The 27,947-nt window shown below is 48.1% G+C and overlaps 2 protein-coding genes across 4 annotated transcripts in view; one reads left to right on the forward strand and one right to left on the reverse strand.

Annotated features, from left to right (window-relative positions):
- The window catches only part of C19H6orf89 (chromosome 19 C6orf89 homolog), a 32,522-nt gene extending 27,608 nt beyond the window's left edge, over positions 1 to 4,914 (reverse strand). For 2 of the 3 annotated variants that reach the window (XM_057752047.1, XM_057752048.1), the window contains exon 1: positions 4,763 to 4,914. In XM_057752047.1, coding sequence (XP_057608030.1) covers positions 4,763 to 4,764 — 2 coding nt within the window. In that variant the 5' untranslated portion in view covers positions 4,765 to 4,914. Of the gene's footprint in view, positions 1 to 4,197; positions 4,681 to 4,762 lie in introns of those variants that run through there. The other variant, XM_057752049.1, reaches the window with a different exon arrangement.
- A 4,378-nt stretch (positions 4,915 to 9,292) lies between these two features.
- On the forward strand, positions 9,293 to 27,635 carry Ppil1 (peptidylprolyl isomerase like 1). Its single transcript, XM_057751402.1, has 4 exons — positions 9,293 to 9,587; positions 13,640 to 13,794; positions 26,141 to 26,209; positions 26,728 to 27,635. The coding sequence occupies exons 1-4, from the start codon at positions 9,532 to 9,534 to the stop codon at positions 26,946 to 26,948; spliced, it is 501 nt and encodes a 166-aa protein (XP_057607385.1). The 5' UTR covers positions 9,293 to 9,531; the 3' UTR covers positions 26,949 to 27,635.
- The last annotated feature ends 312 nt before the right edge of the window (positions 27,636 to 27,947 follow it).

Genomic DNA, 27,947 nt, shown 5'->3' on the forward strand with positions numbered 1-27,947 from the left:
GAGCACCACAGTCGGCGTCAGTACTGAACCTGTTTTCCTGTCGCTCACTCTCCCATCACACTTCCTTCTTTTTTTTTTTTTTTTTTTTTTTTTTTTTTAAAGATTTATTTGTTTACAATGTTCTGTCTACATGTATGCCTGCAGGCCAGAAGAGAGCACCAGATTTCATTACAGATGGTTGTGAACCACCACATGGTTGCTGGGAATTGAACTCAAGACCTCCGGAAGAGCAATCAGTGCTCTTAACCTCTGAGCCATCTCTCCAGCCCCCACACTTCCTTCTTAAATGCTTATTTTGTGTATACACACACACACACACACACACACACACACACACACACACACACGGAGGTCAGGTCTGCCTTTCTACAGATGGTCCCAGAGATCGAGCTCGGGTCTTCAGAATTTGACCTGCTGAGTCATCTCTCAGGCCCTTTCCTTCTTCCGCCTCTTGATTTAAACTGAAACTTTCCCTCTGCCTCATTCATGCCAATGAAGTCACACTGAATCCTTCTGATTCAGGTGATGTCCATACTCCCAACACTTGGGTAGCAGAGACAGAAGGTCTCTGCAAGTCTGAGGTCAGCTCATCTCAGTGAGCTCCAGGCCAACAAGGGTTAGAAAATGGAGATTTTATCTGGAAAGAAGTGAAGAGTTGCAGGGCAGTGGTGGCGCACACCTTTTATTCCAGCACTCAGGAGGCAGAGATAGGCGGATCTCTGTGAGTTTGAGACCAGCCTGGTCTACAAGAGCTAGTTCCAGGACAGGCTCCAAAGCTACAGAGAAAGCTGTCTTGAAAAACCAAAAATATAAAAAAATAAAAAATTTAAAAAAACAGAAGTGAATAGTTAACAACAGGTAACAACAGGAAGAACAGTTCTTGTGTGACCACCACAGAGATACAGTGGTCTCTAGATCCCAGCCTTCTTCTTCAGCCCAGCATTGCTCTTGTTCACGTGTTATTTTCTGAAACCAGTGTGTCTGGGGTAAGCTGCTCTTCTGAGGTACTGCATGGTTGCTAAGGACACAGGAGCTAGAGCGGGGAGAAAAGCTGGATCCACTTAGCTTCTTCTGCTTACTGACAATCTCCTTAAAGCTTACAATGTTTCATTTATAAAACAGAGATAATGAATCCAAGATGGGGTATACATCTATAATTCTAGCACTCAGGAATTAGAGTCAGGACATTTAGAAGTTCAGCTACAAAGCAAGTTTGAAGTTAGCCTGGGCTACATGAGATCCTGTTTTTTGTTTTTCTTTTTTTAAAAGAGGTGGTAATTATAGCTACTCCAACTGAGGATTATACAATGGCATGTGAAATATTTGTTACAATACCTAAGTAAATAAATATTAAATAATAATTGTATAAGATGAAGTCTTAACTATTTCCCACAGTCCTTGTTGATCTGGTCACAGTCTACACAATACCTAAGTAAATAAATATTAAATAATAATTGTATAAGATGAAGTCTTAACTATTTCCCACAGTCCTTGTTGATCTGGTCACAGTCTACTTGACCCATCTCATTTTCCATTAACCTTTTCTCGTCTTTTTCTGCTTCACAGTTATCTGCCTTTGCACACTTAATTTCCTCTTCCTAAAAAGCCTATCTTCCAGGGCTTTGCCCAAATAATTAACACACCAAGCCCTCAACATGGAGTTCATCATTTAAACCTCATACAACTCTATCACTTCCTCCCAAACACACTGGGTTCTTCAGGGCAGATAAGGGGAGAACATGTAGGCTGCTGAGATGGCTTAGGGGTCAAGCACACTTCCTGGTATTTCAGAGGACCTGGGTTTGGTTCCCGGTACCCACATGACACCTATGACTAACACACACACAGCCATCTCACAGGACCTGGCACCCTCTTCTGGCCTCCTGCACACATGTGGTGCACATACACTGAGAACCATACATAGGAATTAAAAAAATAACAACTTGGGGCTGGAGAGAGGGCTCAGCAGGCAAGAGCACTGGCAGCTCTTCCAGAGAACCTGGGTTCAATTCCTAGCACCCACATGGCGGTAACTCCAGTTTCAGAGGATCCAGCACACTCACAAAGACATACACGCAGGTCAGGCAGCAATGCACATAATAACAATAACTTTCAAAAATATTTTTTAAATGGAGAAAATAGCACAAAAAAAGACTAGAAACAGAAATTCACTTCAGTTATGGAACCCAATAAAGGGACAAACTCATAGAAAGGACCCACTGTGCACTGTTTCCAAATTGTAACTAGTGCTTTGTTCATTTCACCTGACATGCATCAGCCTGGGCAGGGCTTAGTGAGCAGCGGGCTTGAAGCCAGTGTGTTGTGTGTTGCAGAGATGAGGACAGGGACTCAAACTGGGTCACAAAAAAGGCTTCAAGGCAGAAAAGGCAGTTTCAAAGCAGATGAATGGATAAATGGAGAAAATGCAGACTACCGAGAGTTCGGTGATTATGAATGATTACTGTTATTTCAGAGGGCTTGTGTTTTGTTCTTTCTGGTATACAAGTTATGAGTACTCAGCCAAAACTGCAAGGCAGCAAAGGTGGCCTTTTCCACACAAACACACATGTGTGTACTCTATACAATATAAGTGTACTTGGGGGTCTCAGGGGGTGGGTTTTTGTTTATTAAGATATGGTTTGATGTAGTCCGGGCTAGCCTTGAATTTCCAATTTTCCTGCCTCCATCTCCCAAACCCTAGGATTAAAAGCATGCATGCCTGACTTAAGCATTAATCTGTTTTGCTTCCTTTCAGTACTGAGAACTGAACAGAGACGCGTGCATACTAGTCCAGCGCTTTATCCCATTCCCTGCATTTGTTTGTTTTTGCTTTTCAAGACAGGGTTTCTATAGCTTTAGAACTTGTCCTGGAACTCGCTCTGCAGACCAGGCTGACCTCTAACTCACAGAGATCCGCCTGCCTCTGCCTCCTGAGTGCTGGGATTAAAGGCGTGCGCCACCATTGCCTGGCATCCCTGCATGTTAAGAGAGAAATTGAAATAACTTCAAGTTGACCTAATCAGAGTGATACGTCTGTGAAAAGCTCCACCTGGGAACTACCAAACGAGCAACGAGAGGGTCAGCATCCTAAGTGCACAGTAGCTGCCTACCAAGTGCGTGCTAACTAAGAGGACGGCCAACACCAGGGCTATGCAGGCTTTAGATCATCAAGGGTGAGGTGTGATCAAGCTGTGTGCCCTGCTCTGTTACTCTATGCTGTGTGCATAGCAGCTTTCAGGCTGTGCCTTGCCCTAAGTGACTCCTCTTCCTAACCAGCATTTGGCTCCGTTTTAAGTGCAAACACAGAGGCAGGAAGACTATACACTTCCCTGCGCATATGGCACCTTCCGCAAGGCACAGACTGACAGATCGCTTACTTCCAACAGTAAACAACACAGACTTTCTCACCTAAACTCAAAGTACCCAGATGTGGTGGCACAGGCCTTTAATCCCTGCGCTTGGGAGGTAGAGGTGGGCAGAGGTTGGAGTGAGTTCCAGGCCACTCACGGAGGAAAAACAAAACCAACCAACTAACCTATCAGAATAAATCAGGACCCTATGAGCACTAAGTGTACTGAATTCACCCAGGAAAACCACTCCCAAGAACTTGTCAGATCCGCAAGACCGAGGCAAAGAACCAGCACCCAAACTTGCACCCGAGAAAAGGAACTGTAATGGCAGCAGCCCCCACTGACTTTGCCTACAGTGTGTTCCCGAAGGGCTGACAGAGAACAGTTGCGGAGCTCAAGCCCAGTTAGGTCCGGTCACTCCCACCCCCTGGTGATGTGGCCACCTCTCTGTCCTGGATCGTCCTCCACTTCTTTCCCAAAGCTCACCCCATGGCAAGGTCTAGCTCACGGCCTCCCTCAGCTCTGAGACCATCACATCTCTGAACACTTATCTCTTTACACCTGTACATTCTCTTCTGCCCGGCGTGGCCTCCTTACCCGCTGTGTAGCCAATCAATAACCCATAGAGAGGCGGAAATACTGTGGCTGTGTAGTGTCACGTGAGAGTTACTATCCCCAGGGAAGACTGGGATAAACCTATCTGGGGCAATGGCCAGCTGTCAAGGGAAACCTCGAACTCTTGGCAGAACTGCAGCCAGTGGAACCAAGCCTGTGAGTCTGTTCTCCGATAAACCTCGACACTGTGAACAGCAAACGTGTCCCTTTCTGTTTCTAGCAGCATACTCACGTCATGTGGCCTGCAAGCTTAAGTCTTAAAATGCGACGAAACACCAGGCAGGTGATTTTCTCGCACTGGCAGGCGACTGCACAAAGTTCTTTTACTCTGGTCAGTACACCAAGACACGTCCCTTTCTGAAAGCTAAGGTGCCAGGTTCATCAAATTAAGTCCACGCTTTTGTAAATAAAAGTATCTCCTCCTTAACCATTAGAGAAAGATGTCTGACAAGGGGTCGGGGCCGGGCTCTCGTGATTGCTAATGGATCCGTGGCGAGGGTGGCAAGCGGGGGTGAGGGCTCTCGGACCCGGCCGCGACGCCTGCGAACCGAGTTCAAGCAGGGTCGGAGAACTCGTTTCCCTCTCCTCGGTGGAGCCTCCGAAAGATGTCAGAAGGGAATCGACCCCGAGGGATGGCCGGGGGATGGTGTCAGTCAGCAGAACGCGGGGAGGCTCTCGCCGGGGGACGGGAACGGAGGGGGAAGGTGGCGGCGAGGTGGGGCGGCGCGAGGCTGTGGCGCCCGCGGAGGGCGGCCGGCCTCCCCCCTCCCTCCCGGCCTCTGGCCCCAGTCACTCACATGCGGGCCCGCGCCCTCTCGGGCTCCTCCCGCCTCGGGGACACCAGTCTCCGGGCGAGGAGGATGGGCCAACGACTTCCTGCTTCCGGCAGCGCGACCCGGAAGCGATTCTCACGCCTCTGGCCGGGCCCCGAACACAAAGGGAAACCTCTTCACGCCCCACACTCCAAAACAAATACGGGGAGGTCGCGGGGCGCGGGGGAACTCTCGCGGTATCCGGAAAGCTTGTGCGCTTGCGCCCCCTGGTGTCCGCCTCGCGCTACTGCGCCTTCTCAGGACTAGAATAGACTTAGTGACTCAAACCTCTCCCATCTACACTCTTCCTCCTTTGTGTCTATTGGCCGCTGGTTCTGTGGTAGGCATTACTAAGCGCTGAGCTCTTAGGAAACTGCTTCAACAATTCTATTGTAACATAAGCATTCTCACAAGCCTTAACCTTGTACCAGCCAAACAAGTTTATGGAACTGATTGACATACTGGCGATTTCTCTCAGATAGGGAGTGACAGTCAGCATTTGATGCCGGATTCCTCAGTCCAAATTGTCTGTGACGTTAGAACTTTTTATTTTTAAAAAATTTTATTTTTACTCGTTTTACTGATGTACATGTGTGTCTCCATGTAGGTGTGTGCATGCGTCCACATGAAGCTAGTCATGTGGATGTAGGCAAATCCGTTTCCTGGGAAGATAAATAGCAGAGATGTCTTCCAGATGGAAATGACTTCCACTATGTCTACTCTTTTAATTAATAGAGTTGAACTCCCTTCCCATGTGTGTGCCTAGAACAGGGAGGGAGGAGATAAAGATAGAGATGCCTGGGTCAGGCATCACCTGCCTGTGCAGTGCGGTGCTAGTACAGGCTATGGAGCCCTTCCCAGGCCAGGCTCTGCAGACCATCCACTGTCAACTCTTGACCCAGCTGGTGGTGCTCACTGATGCTCAGGCTGCTATTTAGATCTGCGAGCATCCCTGGAGACATCCTCTTCCTGGGTCAGAAGACACTGCCCGCCAGTGCCGTGTTCAAAGCCACAGATAATGTAGTAGTTAGGGCTTTAGCCTTCTCCACATAAGAATAAATCCATCTATCTTGGCCTTGGAAGCTCTAGAAGCCCCTTCTGCAGAACGTCACATGTGAGAGTCCCGAGGAGAAGGCCGGCAGAGTTCCCACTAGTCGGAGCTGTGAAGCAGACAGGTTCACACTGAAGGTTTGCACTGAAGAGGAAAGGTCCCTTTCCCCTATGGGTACCCATTTCACAGAGAACAGTGCAGGTCAGAGTAGCAGCACCCTAAGACGAGAGGCTGGGAGAGAACGGGAGCACCTTCTTTAAGATTTTAGGGCTGGAGAGGTGGATCAGTGGCTAAGAGCACAGGCTGCTCCTCCAGAGGACCCGGGTTCAGTTCGCGCTCACAGGGCAGCTCGCAACTGTCCGTAATTCCAGTTTCAGGGCATACAACGTCCTCACACACATAAAACACCAATGAACATAAAATAAAATTTTTTTAAAAAAAGAAAGATTGTAAGGGATATAGAGAGTGTAGAAGTGACCATTCCTAATGTGTCGGATATAGACTGGGCCACTTTGGGGAGTAGCTACCTCTCTTGGTCTTTACCTGAGCAAGGTGGTTTCCACTGTATTGCTGATTGCTCTCTCAGAGGTAAGGCAGTGGCTTAGGAAATCTGGAGGGTTAACCCTTAGTAATGATGTCCCCCAAGAAATGCCATGCCCTGTTCTAGGTGAGCTAGGAACAGCTCAGGGCTACACAGAGAAACCCATTTCTCAACATCAAAAACAAGAACAAAAACAAAAAACAAAACAAACAACAATAAAAAAAACCAAGATAACGTGGAGGCCTTGCATAGCAGGGCAGCCCCGCAGAGCACTTGCCCCTGGTGCTCTGGACGGAGCCTGGAATGAAAGCCGCAGAGACTTAGATTGGCAATGTCACCTTCAACTGGTCCATGGATCTTTCGGTGACCTTGACTCAGGCCAACTCCAGGATCCACGTCATGGACACTGCAGAGATTCAGGACTAACTAATTTAAAGCAGAATTGTTTGTTTTTTTTTTTAAGATTTTTTTTTTAATTACTTAAGCCATAAGGATGGAGGGAGGAAGAGAGGCACTCAGAAAGACAGACATCGCTAAGCACAAGGATGTTGATGTCTGCTTCCCAAGGGAGAGCAGCTGAAAGGAAGCCTGAGATAAGCCACGCCCAAGGAGGAGGGAGAAGGGGGGTGAGGGAAAGGGGGGGGCAGAGAAAGGGAGGAGGTGGAAAGGAAAAAAGGGCCTACGGGGTAGCCTGTCCAGGTGACCTCAAAACTTCTGGGGAGAAGCCTCCTGAAGGCCCCCTGATGCATGAGGAGTGGCTAGGCTCACCGTCAGCTCTTCCAGCCTTTCAGAAAGAAGGCTGGGGGGTCAGCTCACAAGGAGCACAGGATCAAATATGGGTCAGAGAGGTCTGCGTGGAGCTGAGCCCAGGGCCTGACTTGACACGGGATTTCTACGTCAACACGGCTTGCCTTAATAACACAGTTGTAGAACACATTGAAAATGCCAAAACTTTAAAAATGCTTCAAAATACTTTCAAACACTTAAAAAAAAAAGGATACATAAAAAGTACCTATGATTTCAGTCTGTAGAAGCTAGCTGTTTTGATGTCTCAGGGTGAGCTTCTAACATGCTGGGCAAGTGCTCTACCACTGAGCTATAGCCCCTGCCTTTGCGTGTGTGTGTGTGTGTGTGTGTGTGTGTACATGTGTGTGTGTGTGTGGACATGTACATAGTATGGGTATCAGTTCTTTTCTTCGACTATGTAGAACCCTGATTGAACTCCTGTAATTAGTCTTGGCTGTAGGCGCCTCTACCCTCTGAGTCATCTCCCCAGCCCAAGGGATTGGTTTTTAATCATTTCCTTAATCATGAAAAATGTCCTTCTTAGGGGCGGAGAGATGCTCAGGAGTTTAAAGCACTTACTGCTTTTGCAGAGGGCCCAGGTTCTGTCCCAGCACCCACATTCCAGCTCAAAACTGTGTGTAACTCCACTTCTCGGGATCGGACTAGCTCTTCTGGCCTCTGTGGGCTCATGTGTGCCCATGGTGCACATACACACACCCAGGTGCATATACATACACAAAATAAATAATTACAAAGTCATTTTTAGTTATCTAACCTTTGATGGGAGAGTCCCCGTGTGCTCTTACCCCCAGCTCTGTTGGGTTTGTAAGTCTGCTGCATTAAGGGTTCAGATTTCTTTTCTGTATTATCTTCTGCTCAGTTTTCCTGGGAACTAGTATCAGGGTTTACATTTGCTTTGTTCTTGCCTTGCTGTGCAGGAAGTGGGCGGGTGGGAGGGAGGAGGGATCTTAGAGCTGAAAAAACGATGTGAATATTTCCCTGCTTCTTTGTTGTTAATTATAGGATGTTTAATATAAAACATATATTTCCCTTGTGGCTCACTGAACTTGGAGCAAGCTGTTTGGGCCAGCCAGCTCCATGTATTCTTGGTCGCTGCTTCCCTAGTGCGGAGGCCACGGGTGCATACCCTCCTGTGAGGAGGTCACGGGTACACACCCTCCAGGGCCGAGGCCACGGGTGCATACCCTATTGAAACTTATTGAAAGCTAGTTTTTGTTTGTTTGTTTTTAAGAAAGGGTTTCTCTAGGTAGCCCTGGCTGGCCTCAAACTCACAGAGATCCACCAGCCTCTGTCTCCCGAGTGCTGGGATAAAAGGTGTGCACCACCACAGTCAGCCAGTCCATTTTTGTTTTCTGTTTTGAGACAGGGTGTCTCTGAGTATCCCTGGCTGTCCAGGAACTCGTTCTGTAGGCCAGGTTGCCCTCAAACTCAGAGATCTGTTTGCCTCGAACTCGGAGCCCTGGGATTAAAGGCGTGTGCCACACCGCGGGGCTCAGTCATATTAATTCTTGTCATCCTCTTTCCAAGCCTTTTCCCCTTTCCACACGGTCCTTGCTTTGAGTCTGGAGGATCAGATTTGCCACGTGGCACTTAACTACAGAGTTTCAGTTCTCACATTTGAAAAACAGGAATAGTGTTACCCATAGGATTGCTTTATGAAATAGATAAAATAAGAAAGTGCAGCCGGGCGGTGGTGGCGCACGCCTTTAATCCCAGCACTTGGGAGGCAGAGGCAGGCGGATCTCTGTGAGTTCGAGACCAGCCTGGTCTACAGAGCTAGTTCCAGGACAGGCTCCAAAACCATAGAGAAAAACCCTGTCTCGAAAAAACCAAAAAAAAAAAAAAAAGAAAGAAAGAAAGTGCATTGGGTGGGGGTGGCGCACGCCTTTAATCCCAGCACTTGGGAGGCTGAGACAGGCGAATCTCTGTGAGCTCGAGGCCAGCCTGGTCTACCTAGTGAGTTCCAGGACTAAGTGGTTAGTAATACAGTTCGTTTCTGAGCCATCCCAGTTAGGAAACTTAAAAAATTCTTCAATGTTTGGACATCCTGCCAATCAGAATGAAAACGGTTGTCCCGCCTTCCGTGTCCAAACAGACCAATCACCGTTCCGGAGCATGGCGCGAATCGCCGCAGAAGGATCTTGCACTTGTCTGTGGCCCTGTACTTGGTAACTCGTCTTGCAAGCCCCTTCCCAGCCTCGAAAGAGATCCTTTATCTTCCTTGTGCCAGCGCCCTAAACCCTATCATCCAAACCGGCTGATCGGCGGGAACCGGAAGTGTGCGAACCTGGGACGGGTCCCCCATGATCTCCGCCGGAAGTAGCAATTGCTAAGGGGATACCTTCTTCGCTCAGTATGGCGGCGATTCCCCCTGACACCTGGCAGCCGCCCAACGTCTACCTGGAAACTAGGTGAGGGTTGGGGGCCGGACTGGGGGAGGAGACTTGGGTTCGTGCCGCAGCGGCTAGGCTAAGGGAGGCGGCCTGACTCGCACGTGAACGGCGTGGAGCTGCGGCCGGGAGTACCCGTGAGTTCTGAAGGGACCTCAGGGGAGCCCCTCCAGCACCGCGGGAGATCTCGATAACGTCTATTTGCTGTCCTTTTCCCACCCGGTTCATTAGTTCATTTATCTATATCCATCTTCATTCATTCATCCACTTATTCTCAACAAGTATGTGTGGAGTCCACAAGCCATGCACGTAGGACCTGGACTTTTGAGGACCCAGAACTAGATAAAACAGTGTATTATGGTGAAGGAGACGGACTGTGAACACTACGGGAAAAGTAGTAGGGCCGTTTGAACAAATCGCTTTGAAAGTAGAGGAAGACGAATTTTCTCCACGAAGTGTGATCTTTGGGCTGAGTGGCGCATTTGGTAGAGAGCTTAGCATGCTGAGGTCCCGAACTCGGTTTCCACGACCGCATATATGGTGTGGTTGGCACTTGTCTACGATCCTAGCTCTCTGGAGGTGAAAGCAGGAGGATCAGGGTCTGGGTCGGGGACCGGTAGAATGCTTACAACTAGGCCCTGAGTTGAAAGTCCAGCACCACGGGCAAAAGATATGTATTCCCTGGGGTTGTGAGACGTGCGTTTAATTCCAGGAGGCAGAACTCGAGTTTGAGGCCTGCCTGGTCTACATAGCAAGTTCCAGGCCAGTCAGGGCTCCACAGTTAGACCCTATCTCCGAAAGGGGTTGGGGAGAGAGAGAGAGAGAGAGAGAGAGAGAGAGAGAGAGAGAGAGAGAGAGAGAGAGAGAGAGAAAGTTCAAGATTGTTCTTGGCTGTGTCTCGAGTTTAAGGTTAACCAAAGCTGCACGAGACCACAGCTCGAAAAAGAAAAAGTGACCTAACAGTATAATTAAGCCACCTCCTACTAGTACCAGGCCTCTACTGTGTGGTTCCATTTGGTTTAATCTTGCTAGCAGCTCCTATCATGAAGGCATTGTTACACACACACACACCCCTTCCAGCTTTAACTGGGGAGATACTACCTTTTACAGACTTACCTATAGAGTTTCACAGTGGAGAGAACCTTGCTTGGCGCCTGGTCAGCCTGCCTCCATTTAGTTCGTCATTATATGTGTGTGGGGTGTATGTCCATACCACATGGAAGTCAGAGGATGACTTGCAAGAGTCAGCAGTGTTTTTTTGTGAGAGAGGGTTTCTCTGTGTAGCCCTAGCTGTCCTGAAACTCACTCTGTAGACCAGGCTGGCCTCGAACTCACAGAGATCCACCTGCCTCTGCCTCCCGAGTACTGGGATTAAAGGTTTGCGCCACCACCGCCCAGCATCAGTCTGGTTTTAATCACAAAATACATTGACAGTTAACTCTAGGTAGTATAAAAAATACGGGGTAAGCGATGAAAGCTGCTTCCCTCCGGAAACCACTGGTAACAACTTGTTGATGGTTGTTCAGATTTCTGTCATGTGTGTGTCTTATCTCAGCAGAGTTGGCACAACAGCGTGTAGCTGCCTGTGGTGTGGTTGTTCCTGTGTTAGTCCCCTTTCAAGAGCCTATAAGTTGCTTCTTGTTTTCTTTGCTTTCTTTTTCTTATCTTTTTTTTAAATTTTTCTTTTTTAAAATTATTTTTTTAAATATTTATTTATTTATTTATTATGTATACAATATTCTGTCTGTGTGTATGTCTGCAGGCCAGAAGAGGGCACCAGACCCCATTACAGATGGTTGTGAGCCACCATGTGGTTGCTGGGAATTGAACTCAGAACCTTTGGAAGAGCAGGCAATGCTCTTCACCTCTGAGCCATCTCTCCAGCCCCCCTTTTTTTGATTTTTCAAGACAGGTTTTCTCTATGTAATCTTGACTCTCCTGGAATGAACTCAATAGAGATCCACCTGCTCCTGCCTCCCAAGCACTGAGATTAAAGGTGCGCCCCACCACCGCCCAGTCCACTAGTTTTCTCACCGTGACAGATGCTACTTCTGTGGTATTGGTCATATTTGTACACACAGACTCTTAGGCAACTATAACTTTTCTTAGAGAACAGATATTTCCAAGTTGAAATTGCTCAGGGACACGTCAGTTATGTAAGCACTTCATGTCTGCCATTTGCTGTCATTATATTTAGAAAACGCCTAATAGGGCTGGATGACTCCTCAGTGAGTTCAGGGTTTTGCCGCCAAGCCGGGATGCGATCCCTGCTGTGTGGTGGGAGAGAGCTGGCTCCTGACAGTCATCCTCTGACCTCTACACTCGTTCACAGCCACACACACACACACACACAGAGAGAGTAAGTGTGATTGAGAACAGTACCCATCAACACACAAAATAGGAAGGACAAAACCCACAAGAATGTCAGCTCCTGGGGAAAAACCCCTCAGATATTGCCCCCACAGCATGACTAAACCTGTGTTGGCTGGTAGCCGGCAAAAGGATGAACTGCAGGCAGAAAGTATACATTTATTTATTCTATATACATTTATTTATTTATAATGGATTTATTTATTTTAGTTTTTTGAGACAGTTTCCCTGTCTCTGGCTGTCCTGGAATTCACTCTGTAGACTAGGCCTCAAACTCAGATATGCCTGGCTCTGTCTCCCGAGTACAGGGATTGAAAAGGTGTGTGGCTCTCCTACTGGGCTCTACTGGAGTTCTCACACTGCTGGGCCCCCTGTGTCTGAGCCACACACACTCAACTCAGCCCTCATGTTCCTAGAGCTCAGTGGGGGATGACATACAACATGAGCCCCCCTACCCCCGCCTTGTCTCTTGCTTCTGTCTTGTCCTTAGAGGTCCTGGGGAGACAATAGAAACACCCATACCGGGTGTGTGCAGACACGTGCAGTAAGCAGCCTTGGTGTCTGTTTCTGTTTTACACGTTTTCTCCCTTCAGATTTCACTCTCGTCTTTATGTGTGTGGATGTGTGCACGTGAGTGCAAGTGCTGGCTGTAGCCGCCTCGACGGGTTACTCTGTCTAGGGTTTGTAACCCGCCTGGCTGGCCAGTTATTCCAGGGTCACGGAGAGGCACCACCTGAAAGACATAGGCTGATAAGCAGGAAGGAGGCTAAGCGTATTTGTCAAAGCCTCCCTTTATTAGAGTCATGGTTACAGCTTATATAGCCCCTGGATGAGTAGCTTGGGGGGCTGGGGCACGGGGTCTTGCCACGTGGTCCACGCCCATCACCTAGGCCAGGTCACGATTCCTTGGTCGGGAAGTCACAAGGTGACCCACCTAGTTCTCTAGATAGTTTGGAATGTGAGGCAGGTTCTGCTAACAGATAGCTCTCAATTAACAGTTAATTTGGGTGTGAGATAGGCTTGGTCAATAAGACTATTCTCAATACAATTGGGAAGTAAAGCCCTCTGCAAAAACTCCTCACGGCGGTGCTTCCTGTAAATTTTGGGGGGACACGGCTCCTGACAGCCGGCAAAGGCCAGAGGCATCAGAGGCGCTGTGAGAGAGCGGAGCCCTGTCCTCTGGAAGAGCAGTACTTGCTCTTAGCTGCCGAGCCATCTCCAGCCCTGTCTGACCCTCCTTTGAACACACAAACTGCTTTTATCTTTCTATTCAACTTTGGTTGTACTAGATAATATATTTACATGATCAAAAATATAAAAGTTAGAAAAGGTATTTATTGAACATCCACCACCACTGATGTAAATGTCTATAACTCCCCACACTTTAGTATCTTTTATTAAATCTACAGATGGCATGTGAGGCCCTTTTCCTTGTTTAGGGCTGGCTTTGGAGCACCAGTATATGCGCTTAGAATCCTGCCTTGTTTGTGATTGTTTAATTAGAACATAAGCCAGAAGCTGCCCTGCGTGTCACACTCGGGTGCCTGGCAGTAGCCTTGTTGCTTCGTGGGTTGTTTCCTTCTGAGTGTGAGCTCTAGTCACAGCTTGATGCCTCACTGTTTGAACAACAGAAGTGCTAGAAGTCCCACGCTGCTCCCTGCTGCGACCTTGCTGACTGCCTGTGCTGTCTGTCCCAACTCCAGCATGGGGATCATCGTGTTGGAGCTGTACTGGAAGCATGCTCCAAAGACCTGCAAGAACTTTGCAGAGCTGGCTCGGCGGGGCTACTACAACGGTACCAAATTCCACAGGATCATCAAGGACTTCATGATCCAGGGCGGTGACCCAACAGGGACAGGTACAGTTATGCCACCACACATTTCAGGTCTCACTTAGTCATGTCTGCGTGGTGAGGCAGCCTCAGCTTGCTTTTCCATTTGCTGAATCTGATTCATTTTTCTTTTGGGACAGGCCCTTATAGCTCAGGCTAGCCTCCTCCTCACTGAAAACGTCCTAATCCTCTGATCTTCCTGTCTTTATTTCCTCAGTACTAGGATTTCTGTATGCTACCACGCTCAGCTTTTGTAGGGTTGGCGATTGAATCCGGGGCTTCCAGTACACTGAGCAAGCGCTCTGCCAGCTGAGCTGTATTGGTATCAACACTGCCCGCTCCCCTCCCCCAAACACTCTACCAATTGAGCTGCATTGATAGCTAGTCACCCCACGCACACACCATTTCGCTCTCTGATAGGGTATCAAGGCAGCCAAGGTTGTCCTTGAACTCCTGATCCTCCTGCCTCCACCTCCCCCAGCTGCATGATAGGCGCTTGCTGGCTGTGGTTCATTGAATACGCTGCTGGTTCCTGCTTTCACGTGTGTAACTCACTGGAGAGACTCTTCACTCCGCAGCATGGTAGTTTCTCGGGACTTTCTTGTGTCGTTCACTAAGAGCTGATGATATTGCTAGACCCAGAGTGACATGGAATTGGATCAGTCACAGGTGAAAAAAGACAATCCTGGGTCTTGGAAATAAAGTCTGGGTTCCTTTATTAACTCGTTCATCTGACAGGTGTTGAGCATGGACTTTGTGTCAAAGCCCCTACTCGAAGCTCTAGGGACACAGCTGTGAGCAGAGAGATAAATATGGGGATCAGTTTTGGAAGGGTGCTGCTGGAGCTCTGACGTGGGGGCGGAGCCTGTGCAGCCCTGGCAGAAGCGAAGACGAAACCTCCTGGCTGTTGTGAGCACAGTGGCAGGCTCTGGCCTCTGTGTTCAGAGGTCGCTGACTGCTGTTGGAGATTAGATGGAAGGACAAGATTGCGGGCAGGCGTGATGGCGCACACCTTTAATCCCAGAGGCGGGCGGATCTCTCAGTTTGAGGCCAGCCTGGTCTAGAGAGCAACTTCTAGGACAGCCAGTGCTGTTATACAGATAAACCCAGTCTCCAAAAAACAAAAACCAGCATAAAAAAGATTTAAAAAAAAAAAAAAAAAAAGCAGGCGGATCTCTGTGAGTTCGAGACCAGCCTGGTCTACAGAGCTAGTTCCAGGATAGGCTCCAAAACCACAGAGAAACCCTGTCTCGAAAAAAAAAAAAAAAAAGAATGCAGGCCTGGATCCCCACCCAGGCAGGAAGTACATAGTGGAGTAGGATATGGATGATTCTGTGTGTAGTAATGGGAAACTAAAGATGAGGCGGTTAGTATTTACAAATTTCTGTTCATTCTTATCCTCCCGCCTTAAATTTTTCTACTAAATTTTAAAAATATTTATTCATAGTAATTTTTTTTTTTTTTTTTTTTTTTTGGTTTTTCGAGACAGGGTTTCTCTGTGGTTTTGGAGCCTGTCCTGGAACTAGCTCTGTAGACCAGGCTGGTCTCGAACTCACAGAGATCCACCTGCCTCTGCCTCCCAATTATTCATAGTAATTTTAAAAAATTATGTGTATGAGTTTTGCCTGCATTTATGTCTCCACACCATGTACACACTTGCTACTCATGAAGGCCAAAATCCCCTAGAACTGGAGTCACTGATGGTTGTGAGTTGCCATGTGGGTGCTGGGAATTGAACCCAGGCTTTTGGAAGTGTAGCAAGTATTATTAACTGCTGGGCCGCATCTCCTCAACCTGAATTTTTATTGTTGGTTTTGTTTTTTCTTTTACATCCAAAATAAACCTATGGAGTCTCCATTTTGGTGGTACTCAGCTGCTCAGTTATTTTAACAAGGGCTGGGGGCAGTGGTTCTTTTCAAATACTTAGAGTACGTGTGTTGATGGATACTGCTTGATTGTTTCTCGACCACCCAGACCTGAAATAATCACATAACAAACTATATTAATTACAACACTGCTTGGCCAATATGTTAGGCTTCTTATTAACTAACCCTTGCATCTTAAATTAACCCATTCCTATTATTTTATATTTTACCATGAGGCTTGTGGTTTCCAGGTAAGGTTCTGTAGTGACTGTCTCCTTTGGCAGCTACATGGTGTCTCTCTGACTCTGCCTTTTTTTTCTCTTCTATCTCTGCTTAGAATTCCTGCCTTGTTTGCACTGCCATAGGCCCAATAGCTTCTTTATTCATTAGCCAATAAAAGCAACACATATACAGAGGGACATTCCACACCGTTTCCCCTTTTCTGTCCAAATAAAAAGGTTTTAACTTTAACATAGTAAAGTTACATATAACAAGACAGTTATCAAGCAAGAATTATAATTGCAATATTTAGTCCATTTACATTTGGCATTTCTATGATCCATCCTATGATCTATCCTACCTTTGTGAGTCTAAAGTTTTATATCTAATTTATATTTTAATTATAACTATCATTTTTAACTCCATAAAGACTGCAAAAGGATATATTACCTAAGTAAACAGGAAGTGCATTGTAAACAACTTTCAAAACTCTAGACAGAGACATCTTGCTGCCTAGACAATCACCCAAAGTTCTTCTGTAACGTTGGGGCATCCATCTTTAGCCATAGTATCTGGCAGACTTTTCTATGAAGCAGGAAATTTTAAAGACATTTTTGCCTATATTGGCAGCTTGTCAGTCACTTTCTTCTGTGTCCTGCAGAATGTTTGGCAGACTCTTCATGATGAAGGAACCCAGAAGGACTGTCTCACCTTCTTTAGACAGCTTCAGCAGTCATTTTTATGTGGATCCTGCGTGTCCAGTTAATACAGTATACCATCAAGCAATCCAGGCAAGAGCAGTTTTTTGCCCAAATGGCTAGCTTTGTTGCATTGAAGGCAAATTCCATAACAAGTTTCTTACAATGCCCATCAACCTCTCTGAAGTAACTGGTGCTGCCAGAAGCAGACATGTCTCACTGTTGAGAAAAGTCTAAGTTCTTAAAACATTTGAAAGGTTTGGAGAATACCCATCCATCTTAATTATATCTCTGTATGTCTAGAAAAACTAACATGATTACAAGTTTGACTATTATAGATGACTATCTGTTTACCTGTATTTCTTAATTATATATCACTTTTTAAAAATGAGCTGCACAAACACAATACCTTAATCAAGAGCAGAAATATACATATAACAAAATTGACTTTAAATTTGTATCAATAAACCAAGATCCATACCAATACAAAATTCATCTCTAACATATCCCTCTTTAAATGTAAACAAACATTTATAAACAATCATTTAAAATTGGGTATTGTTCTCTAGACTACTTCCTGCTCTTTGGGGCGCTGTTAATCAGGTCTTTCTTTGGGTATCCTATGTGATAGGTCCATCTCAGCCAGCAGTCCTGAAGCTGTAATGGATGTTGGATCATCTGGACCATTGCTCTAGGGGGTCTTGTTTGATCAAACCATATTAGTCTGGAAGGAATCCACAAGTTCTCATCCTTTGTGGAAACAAAAGCAGAACCTCTTTTCCAAAGCAACATATCCTTAGACCCAAATTTTGAAGTCAAAATACCTTTAAAGTATATATGTTGGTTTAGCTTAGCAGCCCATACAATGAAATGTCTCTGTACTTAGCTCATTCACAGCCAAAAAATTCAGAGAAAACACAATAATATACATAATCCAGACTTTGTGTATTTTCCATCTTTACGTGGCTTATTTTTCTTTACTTTTTTAATCTATGACTGTCTGTCTTCTCTCTCCCAAGCCTGTACACATTTAACCAACACTGTGACCCATTTACAGGCCTTTTTTAAAATTTGAATCTGTTTTTATTATTATGTATTTGTAATTTTTTGACTAGAAGCACTTTTTTTTTTAAATGCTAAATGGTCGTGACTAGGACCAACTCTGCAGCCCTGCCTTCTTGTTTTGTCCAATCCAACATGACAGAGGTATGTTCACTGCCTCTGAGAGCCATGTACGCCACCCCAACTCTAGGGTTGCAGCAGGCCTATGTCACTATGAAGCAATGTAGACCCCATTTAAGTGCTGGCCTCCTAAAAGAGTCAGAGCTGTTTGTATGAACCAGGAAGCCTTCTTAAAGGAGCCTCACAGTTTTTGCTGTTACTGCTGAATCAGGAAGCTTTTCTTTTTTTTTTTTAAGAAATCGTGTTTTTGCTTACTTTTAACAAACAGAGCTTACCTGAGAAAATGTTAGTACCATGAAGCCATGTTTAACTGTTTTTTTTTTTTAAATGTTTAAAATTTTTTTAAGCTCTCTCAGATTTTAGGCAGATGTAATTCCCCCATGTTGGGTACCAATTTGTTGATGGAGGTTGCTTGTTCATTTCTCGGCTGCCCAACCCAAAATAATCACACAAAAAACTATGCTAATTACAATACTGTTTGGCCAATGGCTTAGGCTTCTTATTAACTAATTCTTACATCTTAAATTAACCGATTCCTATATTTTATCACAAGGTTTGTGGTTTACCAGTAAAGTTCCTGGGCGTCTGTCTCCTTCAGCAGCTACATGGCGTCTCCCTGACTCTGCCTTCTTTTCTCCTGTATCTCTGCTTAAAATTCCCACCTTGCTCTATTCTGCATTGTCATTCATTAACCAATAAAAGGAACACATTTACAAAAGGACTTTGCACATGTGTGCATGTATGTGCATGCATGTGTGCACCCTCCCATGGTGGGGTCAGGGGACTGTTCTAGAGTTGATTCTCATCTTCTCAGTTGGGCAGTTCTCTCTCATTTCTGCTGCACAGCCTACTTTGGGTAGCTGGTCTGGAAGCTTCTAGCAGGTTCTGTCTCTGCATCCCATCTTGTTGTGAGAGTGTTGGGATTACAGATGACCATCCGCACAGCAGTTGTTTTGACGGAGCGTGGGTCAGCAGGCTTGCACAGCCTTTCCTGGCTGAGCCATCTCTGGCCATGGTTCCATCTCTTACCAGGCTTCCGTTTCTTGCTTTTTATTGCAAGAACTGAGGGGGTTTTATTTTTGGGTTTGTTCCTGTTTCAGACTCTGCCTATTGCCTTTGTACTTAAAAAAAGACCTTGAGTAGTTATAGTATCATATCAGAGACACATTTACCCCCTCAGATCTTTTGCAGAAAAGTCTGGTTTGAATACAGCTGCAGAGAATCCAAGGCCAGATGCACTCCCCTCAGTCCAGGGAGTCACAGCAGCCTGCTGGAGCACCTCCCGGCCTGGCTTACTGTGTTTCAGGAAGCTGCTGCATCATGCCCCTTCTCTTCCATGTTTCACATTTCCTGTAGTCAGTGAGATGGTTTTTTCCTTTTCCCTGTCTTTGCTAAAACTCTCCAGACCTTCACCTGCCTTACTCAATTGCCATTTGTGTCTATTCTAGACATTTTCGCTGTTCAGTGTAGTATTATGCCTGTACTACGGAATGGTTCGAGAGTTGGGCAAAGGGCTGCAGATTGAAACACACATACAGACGAGACACGGGTCATCCTTGAAACAAGAATGCCCCTTTTATTGTGTTCCAGGGCAACATATATTGGGCTCACTTGACTAATGGCCATGCCCTAGCTCTTAGAACTTTTCAGCTGCAAGCCCACCAGAAACCACTCCCTGCCATTAGGAACTCATGAGAGTCCTGTGCCTAGAGCAGCTGTAGGCATAGGAAAACAAATTGTTTACTCTGGCAGGCAGGAGGTCATAGAAAATTCAGGGTCTGAGGGTCCGCAGTCCCCAACAGTTCACTAGCGTGTTAACTCTATTAGTGTCATTTGGGTCCCAATTTGTTCCTCAGCCTAGCCGTGTCTTTTTCACCTCATTGTGTTCATTGTCTCTGCACCTCTGACTTTCTAGGGTCAGCAGGGCTCCCGCCTTCTCTGCTGTTGTCCTTCCATTTGCTGGAGTTGTCTCTCACTGCCCACGCCATTTCTGTCTTCATTGGCACCAACACGTATGTTGTCCCCGCCTTTGTTCAGGGACATGTAAACAGATGCCTGTCATTATCTGAATTTATGTGGGCCCATGTGTCTTCCCCACTGCAAATTCAAGGCTGCTGACTCTCTACTGCATCCCAGGCTGAAAAGGAATTGGGGTTGCTTCTTGTGGGAAGGCTAGTCTCTGCCTTGTCTTCCCAGATTTCAGTAAATTTTGTCCCAGGGTTTCTCTGTCCTCATCCCAGGCTCCGACTCATCCCCCAAGAATGACCCTGGGAGGTAGCCAGCCCTGCCCCACTCGGGGTGTGTGTGTGTGTTCAGGCGTCTGCCCTCAGGCTGTTCTGGTGCCCTTGCAGTCCGTGAGACTTCTCAGGGTTCAGCTCTCAGTCTTTCAGAGTCTTTCTTTCCTTGGCCAACTCTTCAAGAATTTAAAAAACATTTGTTTCTCTTTATCTAACAGGGCCTCGCTGTGTAGTCCTAGCTACCTTGGAACTCATAAATCCTTCTGCCTCTGCCCCTCGAGGGCTGGGGTTAAAGGTGCGCTCTTCCACACCAAGATGTTGTAAAATCTTTGTGTTTTGTTCATTTCACTGGGCATTGAAGCAAGACAGGATTTATGCTGACGTTCATGTCTCTCCTTGACTTATCTCTCTTTTTTTTAAAAAACAAAAAACAAAACCCAAGGTCTTACTGTATATCCCTAGCCGTCCTGGAGCTCACTTTGTAGACCAGACTGACCTCGAACTACAAATCTCCACCTGCTCTTCCTCCCTCCATGCTCCGCTTCTCTCCCTTTCTTGCTCTAATGAAATGGACTTTAATCTGGGACACCAGCGTGCCCAGAGCCCGTGCTCAGTGAACGGGAAGTGACTCGGAAATGAACTGTTGGCACAGTGCTCGCCTGTCTCTGCAGTTACTCTGCTGTCTTCCCTAATGTCACATTTCCATGATGTGCTTTTAATGAAACTGAAGCACTCAAAAGATTTCCAATAATGCCGCAGGCTCAAGGATAACAAATGTTTGCGCAGCCTGCCAGCAAGTCTGTGAAAAGCAAGCAGGAGGCGGCCCTCCTAGGCACTGGGTGTGCCTCCCAGCCAACAAAGGACAGTTCTCTGCTAAATGCCGCAAGTAGATAGCTGGTAACATTGTGGGTTCTGCAAGTTGGGTGTCCGCTCTCCATCCTGCTGTGCACAGCCTGGCTGCTCGGGAGCCTTCCTCCCCAGCCTTCCTCACACCCATCCTCAGGTACCTCTCAGTGCAGATGCTCCCTGACTTCCTGCGTTTCCCCTGCGCCACACCCCCCACCTTTACGCCACCCACATTGGAACAACCACATCAGCCCTTTCCTTGGCTGTGAGTCTTCTATCTGTTTCTTACCCTCCCTCACCTCCAGTTAGGTTCAACACCCTGCTGAGCTTGTCTGAGGTCATCTTGCTCCACTCTCAGCCTCGATTAACTGCATGCGGTTATCTTGCGCAGCAGCCTCCCTCTGATTTCATCTCTTCTTTTTTTTTTTTTCGAGACAGGGTTTCTCTGTGGTTTTGGAGCCTGTCCTGGAACTAGCTCTTGTAGACCAGGCTGGCCTCGAACTCACAGAGATCCGCCTGCCTCTGCCTCCTGAGTGCTGGGATTAAAGGCGTGCGCCACCACCGCCCAGCTCATCTCTTCTTGGTAGCCCCTGGAACACCTGAAGTTTGTCTTGTGGAACAGCGAGCCATTGTTAATTTTGCCCATTGAGCGAATATTTGCCAGGAGTCTGCTGGGTATCCTGCCCCTTTCCAGGGCTTGCGAGGAGTGCTGAAGCCCAGAAGCCGAGGCAGTCTCTTTCCTCATGGAGCCCCCAGCACCGCAGGAAACCGCTGTTCATTTTAAGAAACAAGAAGCTGGTGACTTCATGAATGTACAACTTTGTGCTGGCGTTCTGTGGTTTGTGAATGTCAGGCAAGTTGACAGTTTGTAGTGAGGGGACCGGTCCGATGGAGTAGAACTAGACTGGAGAGGAGCCTTGAGGAATCTAGAACTTCCCTCCTGGGAAACCGAGGGCATGCGCTTCTCCTGCAGAGAAGCGTGGCGGAGAGCCTGCTGTCCCGGGAGTCAGGGGCCTCCTTGCTCCACAGGTCCTATGATGGAACCCAGTCAGCAGTTCATTCTTGAGACTGGATTGGATGACTCCGAGGCCTTGTGAGTCACTCTCAGACCTCGTGTATAGGGAAAGGGGAGGAGCAGTCTGGGCAGATTGGTCGCCTGTGGGAAAAGGCATGGAAGTCAGTTACTGCAGATCCCACCAACCAAGGGTGCCAGTTTGATCCAGCATTGTCCTATTTCACTTGGCACTAGGGACCCTTGTGACTGGAGTAAGAAGAGAATACCTGAGAAGCCGAGGCCAGCTGGGGTCTGGTCACATCCAGGTGCCTGACAGGGATGTGGGGCCCGACGTGTTAGACCTGAGTCCTGCCCCACACAGTCACTTGTCACATGTACAGCTTGGTGGCTTTGCAGAGCTCTTGTCAGGAGGCGGGGAGCTTGGCTGTCCATTCCTCCTGGGGTTATTGTGGGAGCTTGAGCTCTGCTGGTAAAGTGATTGGCAAAGGCTTGGCACAGAAACAGTGCAGAAACTGTTTCTTTTGGTTAATTTCCTTAGCCTTCACAGATGTCTGCTAGACTCCTGCTGTCGGCCCGGCCACTGTGGGCTGCAGTCCAGCAGGGAGAAAGCTCGATGAGATGTCAGGTATGCAAGTGACTTGGAAATAGGGGCTGTCAGGGAGAGAGCAGAGGTCTTCCCCTTGGTGTTATCGGTTGAGGCGACAGCTCTGATATGGGCTGGGCTGGCACTGAAGGATGTTTAGCAGCCGGCCTAGCCTGGCATCTACCCACTAGATAGTGGACCCTTCAGTTCTGACAACCAAAAATGTTCCTGACGTTACCCAGTGTCCATAGGGCCACAGCCAATCCCTGTTGAGAACTGCTGGGCTAGAGGATGGAGCGGTGATGTCTGGGCGGTGCACATAGGGTAGGCCTCTCTGAAGGTCGAGGAGAGCTCTGAGTGCCAGTTTGGCAGGTTGCAAGCCACAGCAAGGAAGGAAGGGGGACAGTGACCACCGAGTGTCCTCTGGGGCGGTGATGTGGATCGTGGATCTTGTCCTGAGGGCTCAAGTGTGGTGGAATGCTCACAGAGGATGTTGAGCAGGGCCGAGCAGGGTCCTCCAGCTCCTACATGAAGAGATCCCTGTGGAAGAGAGTGGCAGGGCCTGGTCGGCTGAGCGGAGATAGTTGTAGTTTGGACCAGGATAACAGCAACTGTTGTTTTTTGGTTTTGTTTGTTTGTTTAGATTTATTTATTATGTAAATAAATCTATTTATTCCATGTGTGCCTGCATGCCAGAAGAGGGCCACAGATCTCATTACAGATGGTTGTGAGCCACCATGTGGTTGCTGAGAATTGAACTCAGGTCCTCTGGAAGAGCAGCCAGTGCTCTTAACCTCTGAGCCATCTCTCCAGCCCCACAACTGTGTTATTTTATCCTTGGGAAGCAGATACCCAGGCAGTTAGGTGTTCAGAGATTACCTGGGGGAGAGAACCAGAGGGGAAGAGGTGTGTTCTCAGGGCGCCATCAACCTGACCCCTGAGGAAGGAGCTGCCAGGAGGGGGCACCGGCTGTGAGAGGCTGCTGGGGGCCTGAGACGGGGGGGGGGGGCTCAGTGGAGATGAGTGTGTGTGGGGAGTCCTCAGGATGAAAGGAGGGTGGTGCTCCCTAGTTCTCAGACCCCAGATCAGAGTGGAGGTGAATCGGATGTCCCTGTGATGGGGCCAGGACACAGGGACTGTGGGGCTGGGGTTTTGCTCTGATTTTAGAATAGAAAGCATTAATGACATGCTGACGGGAAGGGAGAACTGTGGGCTTCCTCACAGGTGTGGCCTTGGGCACATGGTAGTAGATGATCTGGCCGCAGTGAGGGAGAAGTGACAGGGAGGAGTGAGAACCAGGTAACAGGGACAGCTAGGAGAGCCAGGAATGGTGGGGAAGGGATGGGCCAGGCCGACTGCTGGCCACTTAGATGGTGCCTGTTGCTGCTGCCCTTGGTTAGTGGGCTCAGCAACCCTGGTACTTCCGTGCTCACTCCTGTGCACCTGCGTGACTTCTGAGAGGGCATCTGCCCTCTTACTAGTGAGTGTAGCATCAGGTGGTGCTCAGTTTGACTCTAAGTAACCAAAATGGCAGCCGTTACGGCCACGTTGTCTCTCCACATAGAATATGTCCTAAGGAGAGCAGTTCTCACTGCCCCGCACCCCAGCAGTGTCAGAGCCGAGTCTGCTGTGTCTTCTGGGGGCTGCTCTTAGCGTTTGGCCTTTGGTCTTGGACTTGTGTCCTATGGTGGCAAGGGGGCTGCAGCTGCCTTTGAAGGAGGACTGGACAAGGCTGTGAGAAATGCACAGGAGAGGGCTCATCTGGGTTTGTACGGAAAGTGCTGGCTCCTTGAAAGCAGGACCTACAGACTTGTTTATGTTGTAAGACAGAACTGGGCCGTGGGCATCAGCTGCCTGCAAAGGAGCTGCCCTGTACTTGTCTCTGAGGCCAGGGAAGCTGGGGTGAAAGCGCTGGAAATGCCCAGGGGACAGTGACCTGAAGTGTCCCTCGGAGGTTTTGTCACCAGAGAAGCTTTAATGATCAGCTGACTGGGTGTCGCGTTCCCATGTGGTCCTCCTTACGGGCTACTGCCCACCATGGTTCCTTTTGGCTTGGATATGAATCTGCTGCCTGTCATGGGTGGGATGGGGACAAGTAGCACCAAGCATAGTAACCGTTGTGTCAGCCCACACTTCTTGTGTCGTGCCTTAGACGTCAGTCTGTTCCTCTCCAGGGTTTTTGGGGGGCAGGGGAGATGCTGGAGAGTCTTGAAGACAGCTTTATTTATTTATTTGTTTATTCTCCAGTTGAGACAGCAAGAAAGATGGTTTGTTGTACATGAGTTACAGTTGCCATGGGTGGGGCAACACAACTGCTCCAGAATGGCCCAGGCTCAGGGCTGAGGGCCAGCAGAGCTGTGGGGGTGGGGGACAGTCAGTCTCCCAGGCGGTGTCAGGAGTGACGGCGAAGCTTCAGATCCACTGAGACTTCTTAGCGACAGTCACACACAGCCCAGCTTGTACCAGTGTCCTGGCCTTCAGTCTCCCTAACTTCTTTCTTTCTTTTTTTTTTCTTTTTCTTTCTTTTTTTTTAATTTAATTTTGTTTTGTTTTTCAAGACAGGGTTTCTCTATAGCTTTGGAGTCTGTCCTGGAACTAGCTCTTGTAGACCAGGCTGAACTCAAACTCACAGAGATCCGCCTGCCTCTGCCTCCTGAGTGCTGGGATTAAAGGCGTGCGCCACCACTGCCCGGCAGCATCCCTTATTTCTGCTCCTTCAGCCTCTATGGGAGCACAAACTCATTTACTTGGACCCCTATCTTGCCTCGATTCTCTTCTTTCTGCCTGGTTTCTGCTGAAGTGACTCTCTACGCTGCTGCATGGTTGTGGCTGCTCAGCATGGACAAAGCAGTACTAAGCCAGGCTGTGGCCAGCGTGTAGTCGGTTAGCATTGGTGAGAGCCAGCCTCCTGTTAAGTGTTCCTATGTGAGCACCGTATTTCCTTTCTTTTCTTTGAGGCACTGTAGCCAGGTTAGTCTTAAGCTCACCAACCTCCTGGCTCTGTCTGCAGGATTTACAGGTGTAGGCTTCCATGTTCACCTTCAGTTATGCCCTTTTGATCTGAGAGGGGACCCTGCCCGAGCTTAGGTGCCGAGCACCAGCGGTAACATCCTGGACTTGGTGGTGGTGGTGGTGTTATCCCCACCACCTGTGCTCTCTGTGCGCTCTTCCTGGGTGATGCTGTTCCACTCCGCATGGCACCACCATCCCTGCCCCTCCCTGAGCCAATAGCTGTCCCTTTCCATCTCCTTACTTCAGGGAAGCAACAGCCATCTTGGATCCTTCCACAGCAGGTGCCCGGAGCGGTGGGTTGGTAGGGTTTGTGGGTAGAAGCTAAGCTCAGCAGGAAGGTGTGTTGATTAACAGTGTCTGCAGTGGGCACTGGGCTCAGGGCCTGGGCACTCTTGCTGGAATACTGAATACTCAGCAACATGCTCCCTGTTGGGGCATGAGTAGTTGGGTACACCAGTGCCACTGCCCCTTTGGATGCTCTTCTGTGCTTCCTGCATGTTGACAGGGGACATCAATTTAATGAGCTTATGTTATTGTCTTAACCTGAATGAAGTCAGTGACTGGACCACTATAATGTGTCTACTGGAGGCTGGGCTGGGGTGCTTGCTGCCCATAACATTCCTCTCTGTACTCTGAAAAGTCCTTTGACCTCAGGCTCTTTTTGTGCGGTAGACTGTGGGACTGGCTGGGTCACTACTTGTCTTCTGATTGGACAGGTCGCGGTGGTGCATCTATCTATGGGAAACAGTTTGAAGATGAACTTCATCCAGACCTGAAGTTCACTGGTAAGTGTCAGTCTGGCTGGATGGGCAGGAGAGGGAATGCGTATTGGAAGCTTGCTTTTTCTGGCTGTGGTTCAAGGTGTGTGTCTGACACCATGGCATGGTGCCAGACAGCTGCCCAGCCATGGCGCCACAGAGTGCCCTGGCAGATGAAAGAAAACAGCGCCTCTTGAGAGTCCTAAGTAATTTTGACCACTGGTCTGTGTTCTGGACTCTGCCCACTGTTAAATGTGCTAAAGTCAGGCCAGCTGAAGTCTTCAAGCCTTGCTGGGCTCTTGAGGACCGAGTGACATGGGCTAGGGTTAGTGAGGAGCGGCACAAGTGAAGCTGGAGACGGAGGCAGAGGCATCGAGGTGATTGGGGTGGTGCAGGAAGTGTCCGCCCTGTTTCTGGGAAGAGGCTGTGGGCGCTGAAATTGATGATGGAGATGGGCCTGCAGTCCTCTGTATCTGCTGACATTGTTGCCACCCTGATGAATTGAGGGTCCTGTTCACATTTTTCTCTCTTCTAATCTCCCCCAGGGGCTGGGATTCTTGCGATGGCCAATGCAGGACCAGACACCAATGGCAGCCAGTTCTTCGTCACCCTCGCCCCCACTCAGTGGCTGGATGGCAAACATACCATTTTTGGCCGAGTGTGCCAGGGTATAGGAATGGTGAATCGTGTGGGCATGGTGGAAACAAACTCCCAGGACCGTCCTGTGGATGACGTGAAGATCCTTAAGGCATACCCTTCTGGGTAAAGGTGATGCTGTCTCGGGCACACCCAGGTCTTCTAAGATGCTCCTAGTGAGCCATCTTCCGGATGACAAAGAGTGCCATGTGTTGGGGTCATGCATATCGACTCTGACACCCTCTGGACAAAATGAAGCAGGGGGCTCGTCTTTGGGGGCATTTGTATTCTGGTCAACAATCACAGACTTGGAAAGCAGGCAGTGTTGAGGCGCTAACTGCACAGCCCCTTCCAGCCTCCGGCGTGTGCTCTTCCAGGAATATGCACAGCTCGCTCTATTCTCCCTCGGAGCCTGAGCATCAACACTGCCGCTTCTGACACTAAACATCCCACGCAAAGCCAGTTTGAATTTTTGCCAAATGAAAAATGCATCCAACAATCAAATTGCTAAGAAGATGTCAAGTGGGGAATGATAATGTGTAATGATGGAGAAACGGGGCTTTGAGATGGAAGCTGGAGCATTGGCCATTTGCCCCTGGGAAGGACTGGCAGTCACTGAACACAAGGCCAGTCCTTCAAGAATCTCACTCACATGCAGTGACACTGTTAGGGCTTTAGAGAAAGTAGGTAAGAGGTGTTTATACATGACATCTTTGTTTTTTAATCTTTCTGGATTTGCAGGGGCCACGGGGGTCACAGGAAGGATGTTAATACTTTGAAATACAAAGACGTTTCCAGAATAAAGTACCATTGGTGGCTGAAATCAGTGCTGTGGTCTTGGTATTCTTCTAGATTGTCAGCCCCCTCTCTTTTTTTGAGACAGGGTGTCACTGTGTAGCTGACCTTAACTTACTATATGGACCAGGCTGGCTTTGAACTTGGAGAAACCTTTAGCCATAAGTGCTGGGACTAAAGGCATGTTCCTGGCCATTTTAATCTTGGTGGCGCTGAGGAGTGCTGTAGTCTCCATCAGGTTTGTCAGTCTCCATTGGCTTCCTCCATGCAGGAGCAGCTTCTGCTAGAAAGAGGCAGAACCAAAGAAAGCCTCAAGGGACGTCACTTAGTGTTC

This window comes from Chionomys nivalis, chromosome 19 (genome assembly GCF_950005125.1).
Source record: "Chionomys nivalis chromosome 19, mChiNiv1.1, whole genome shotgun sequence".
Taxonomy (NCBI): Eukaryota; Metazoa; Chordata; class Mammalia; order Rodentia; family Cricetidae; genus Chionomys; species Chionomys nivalis.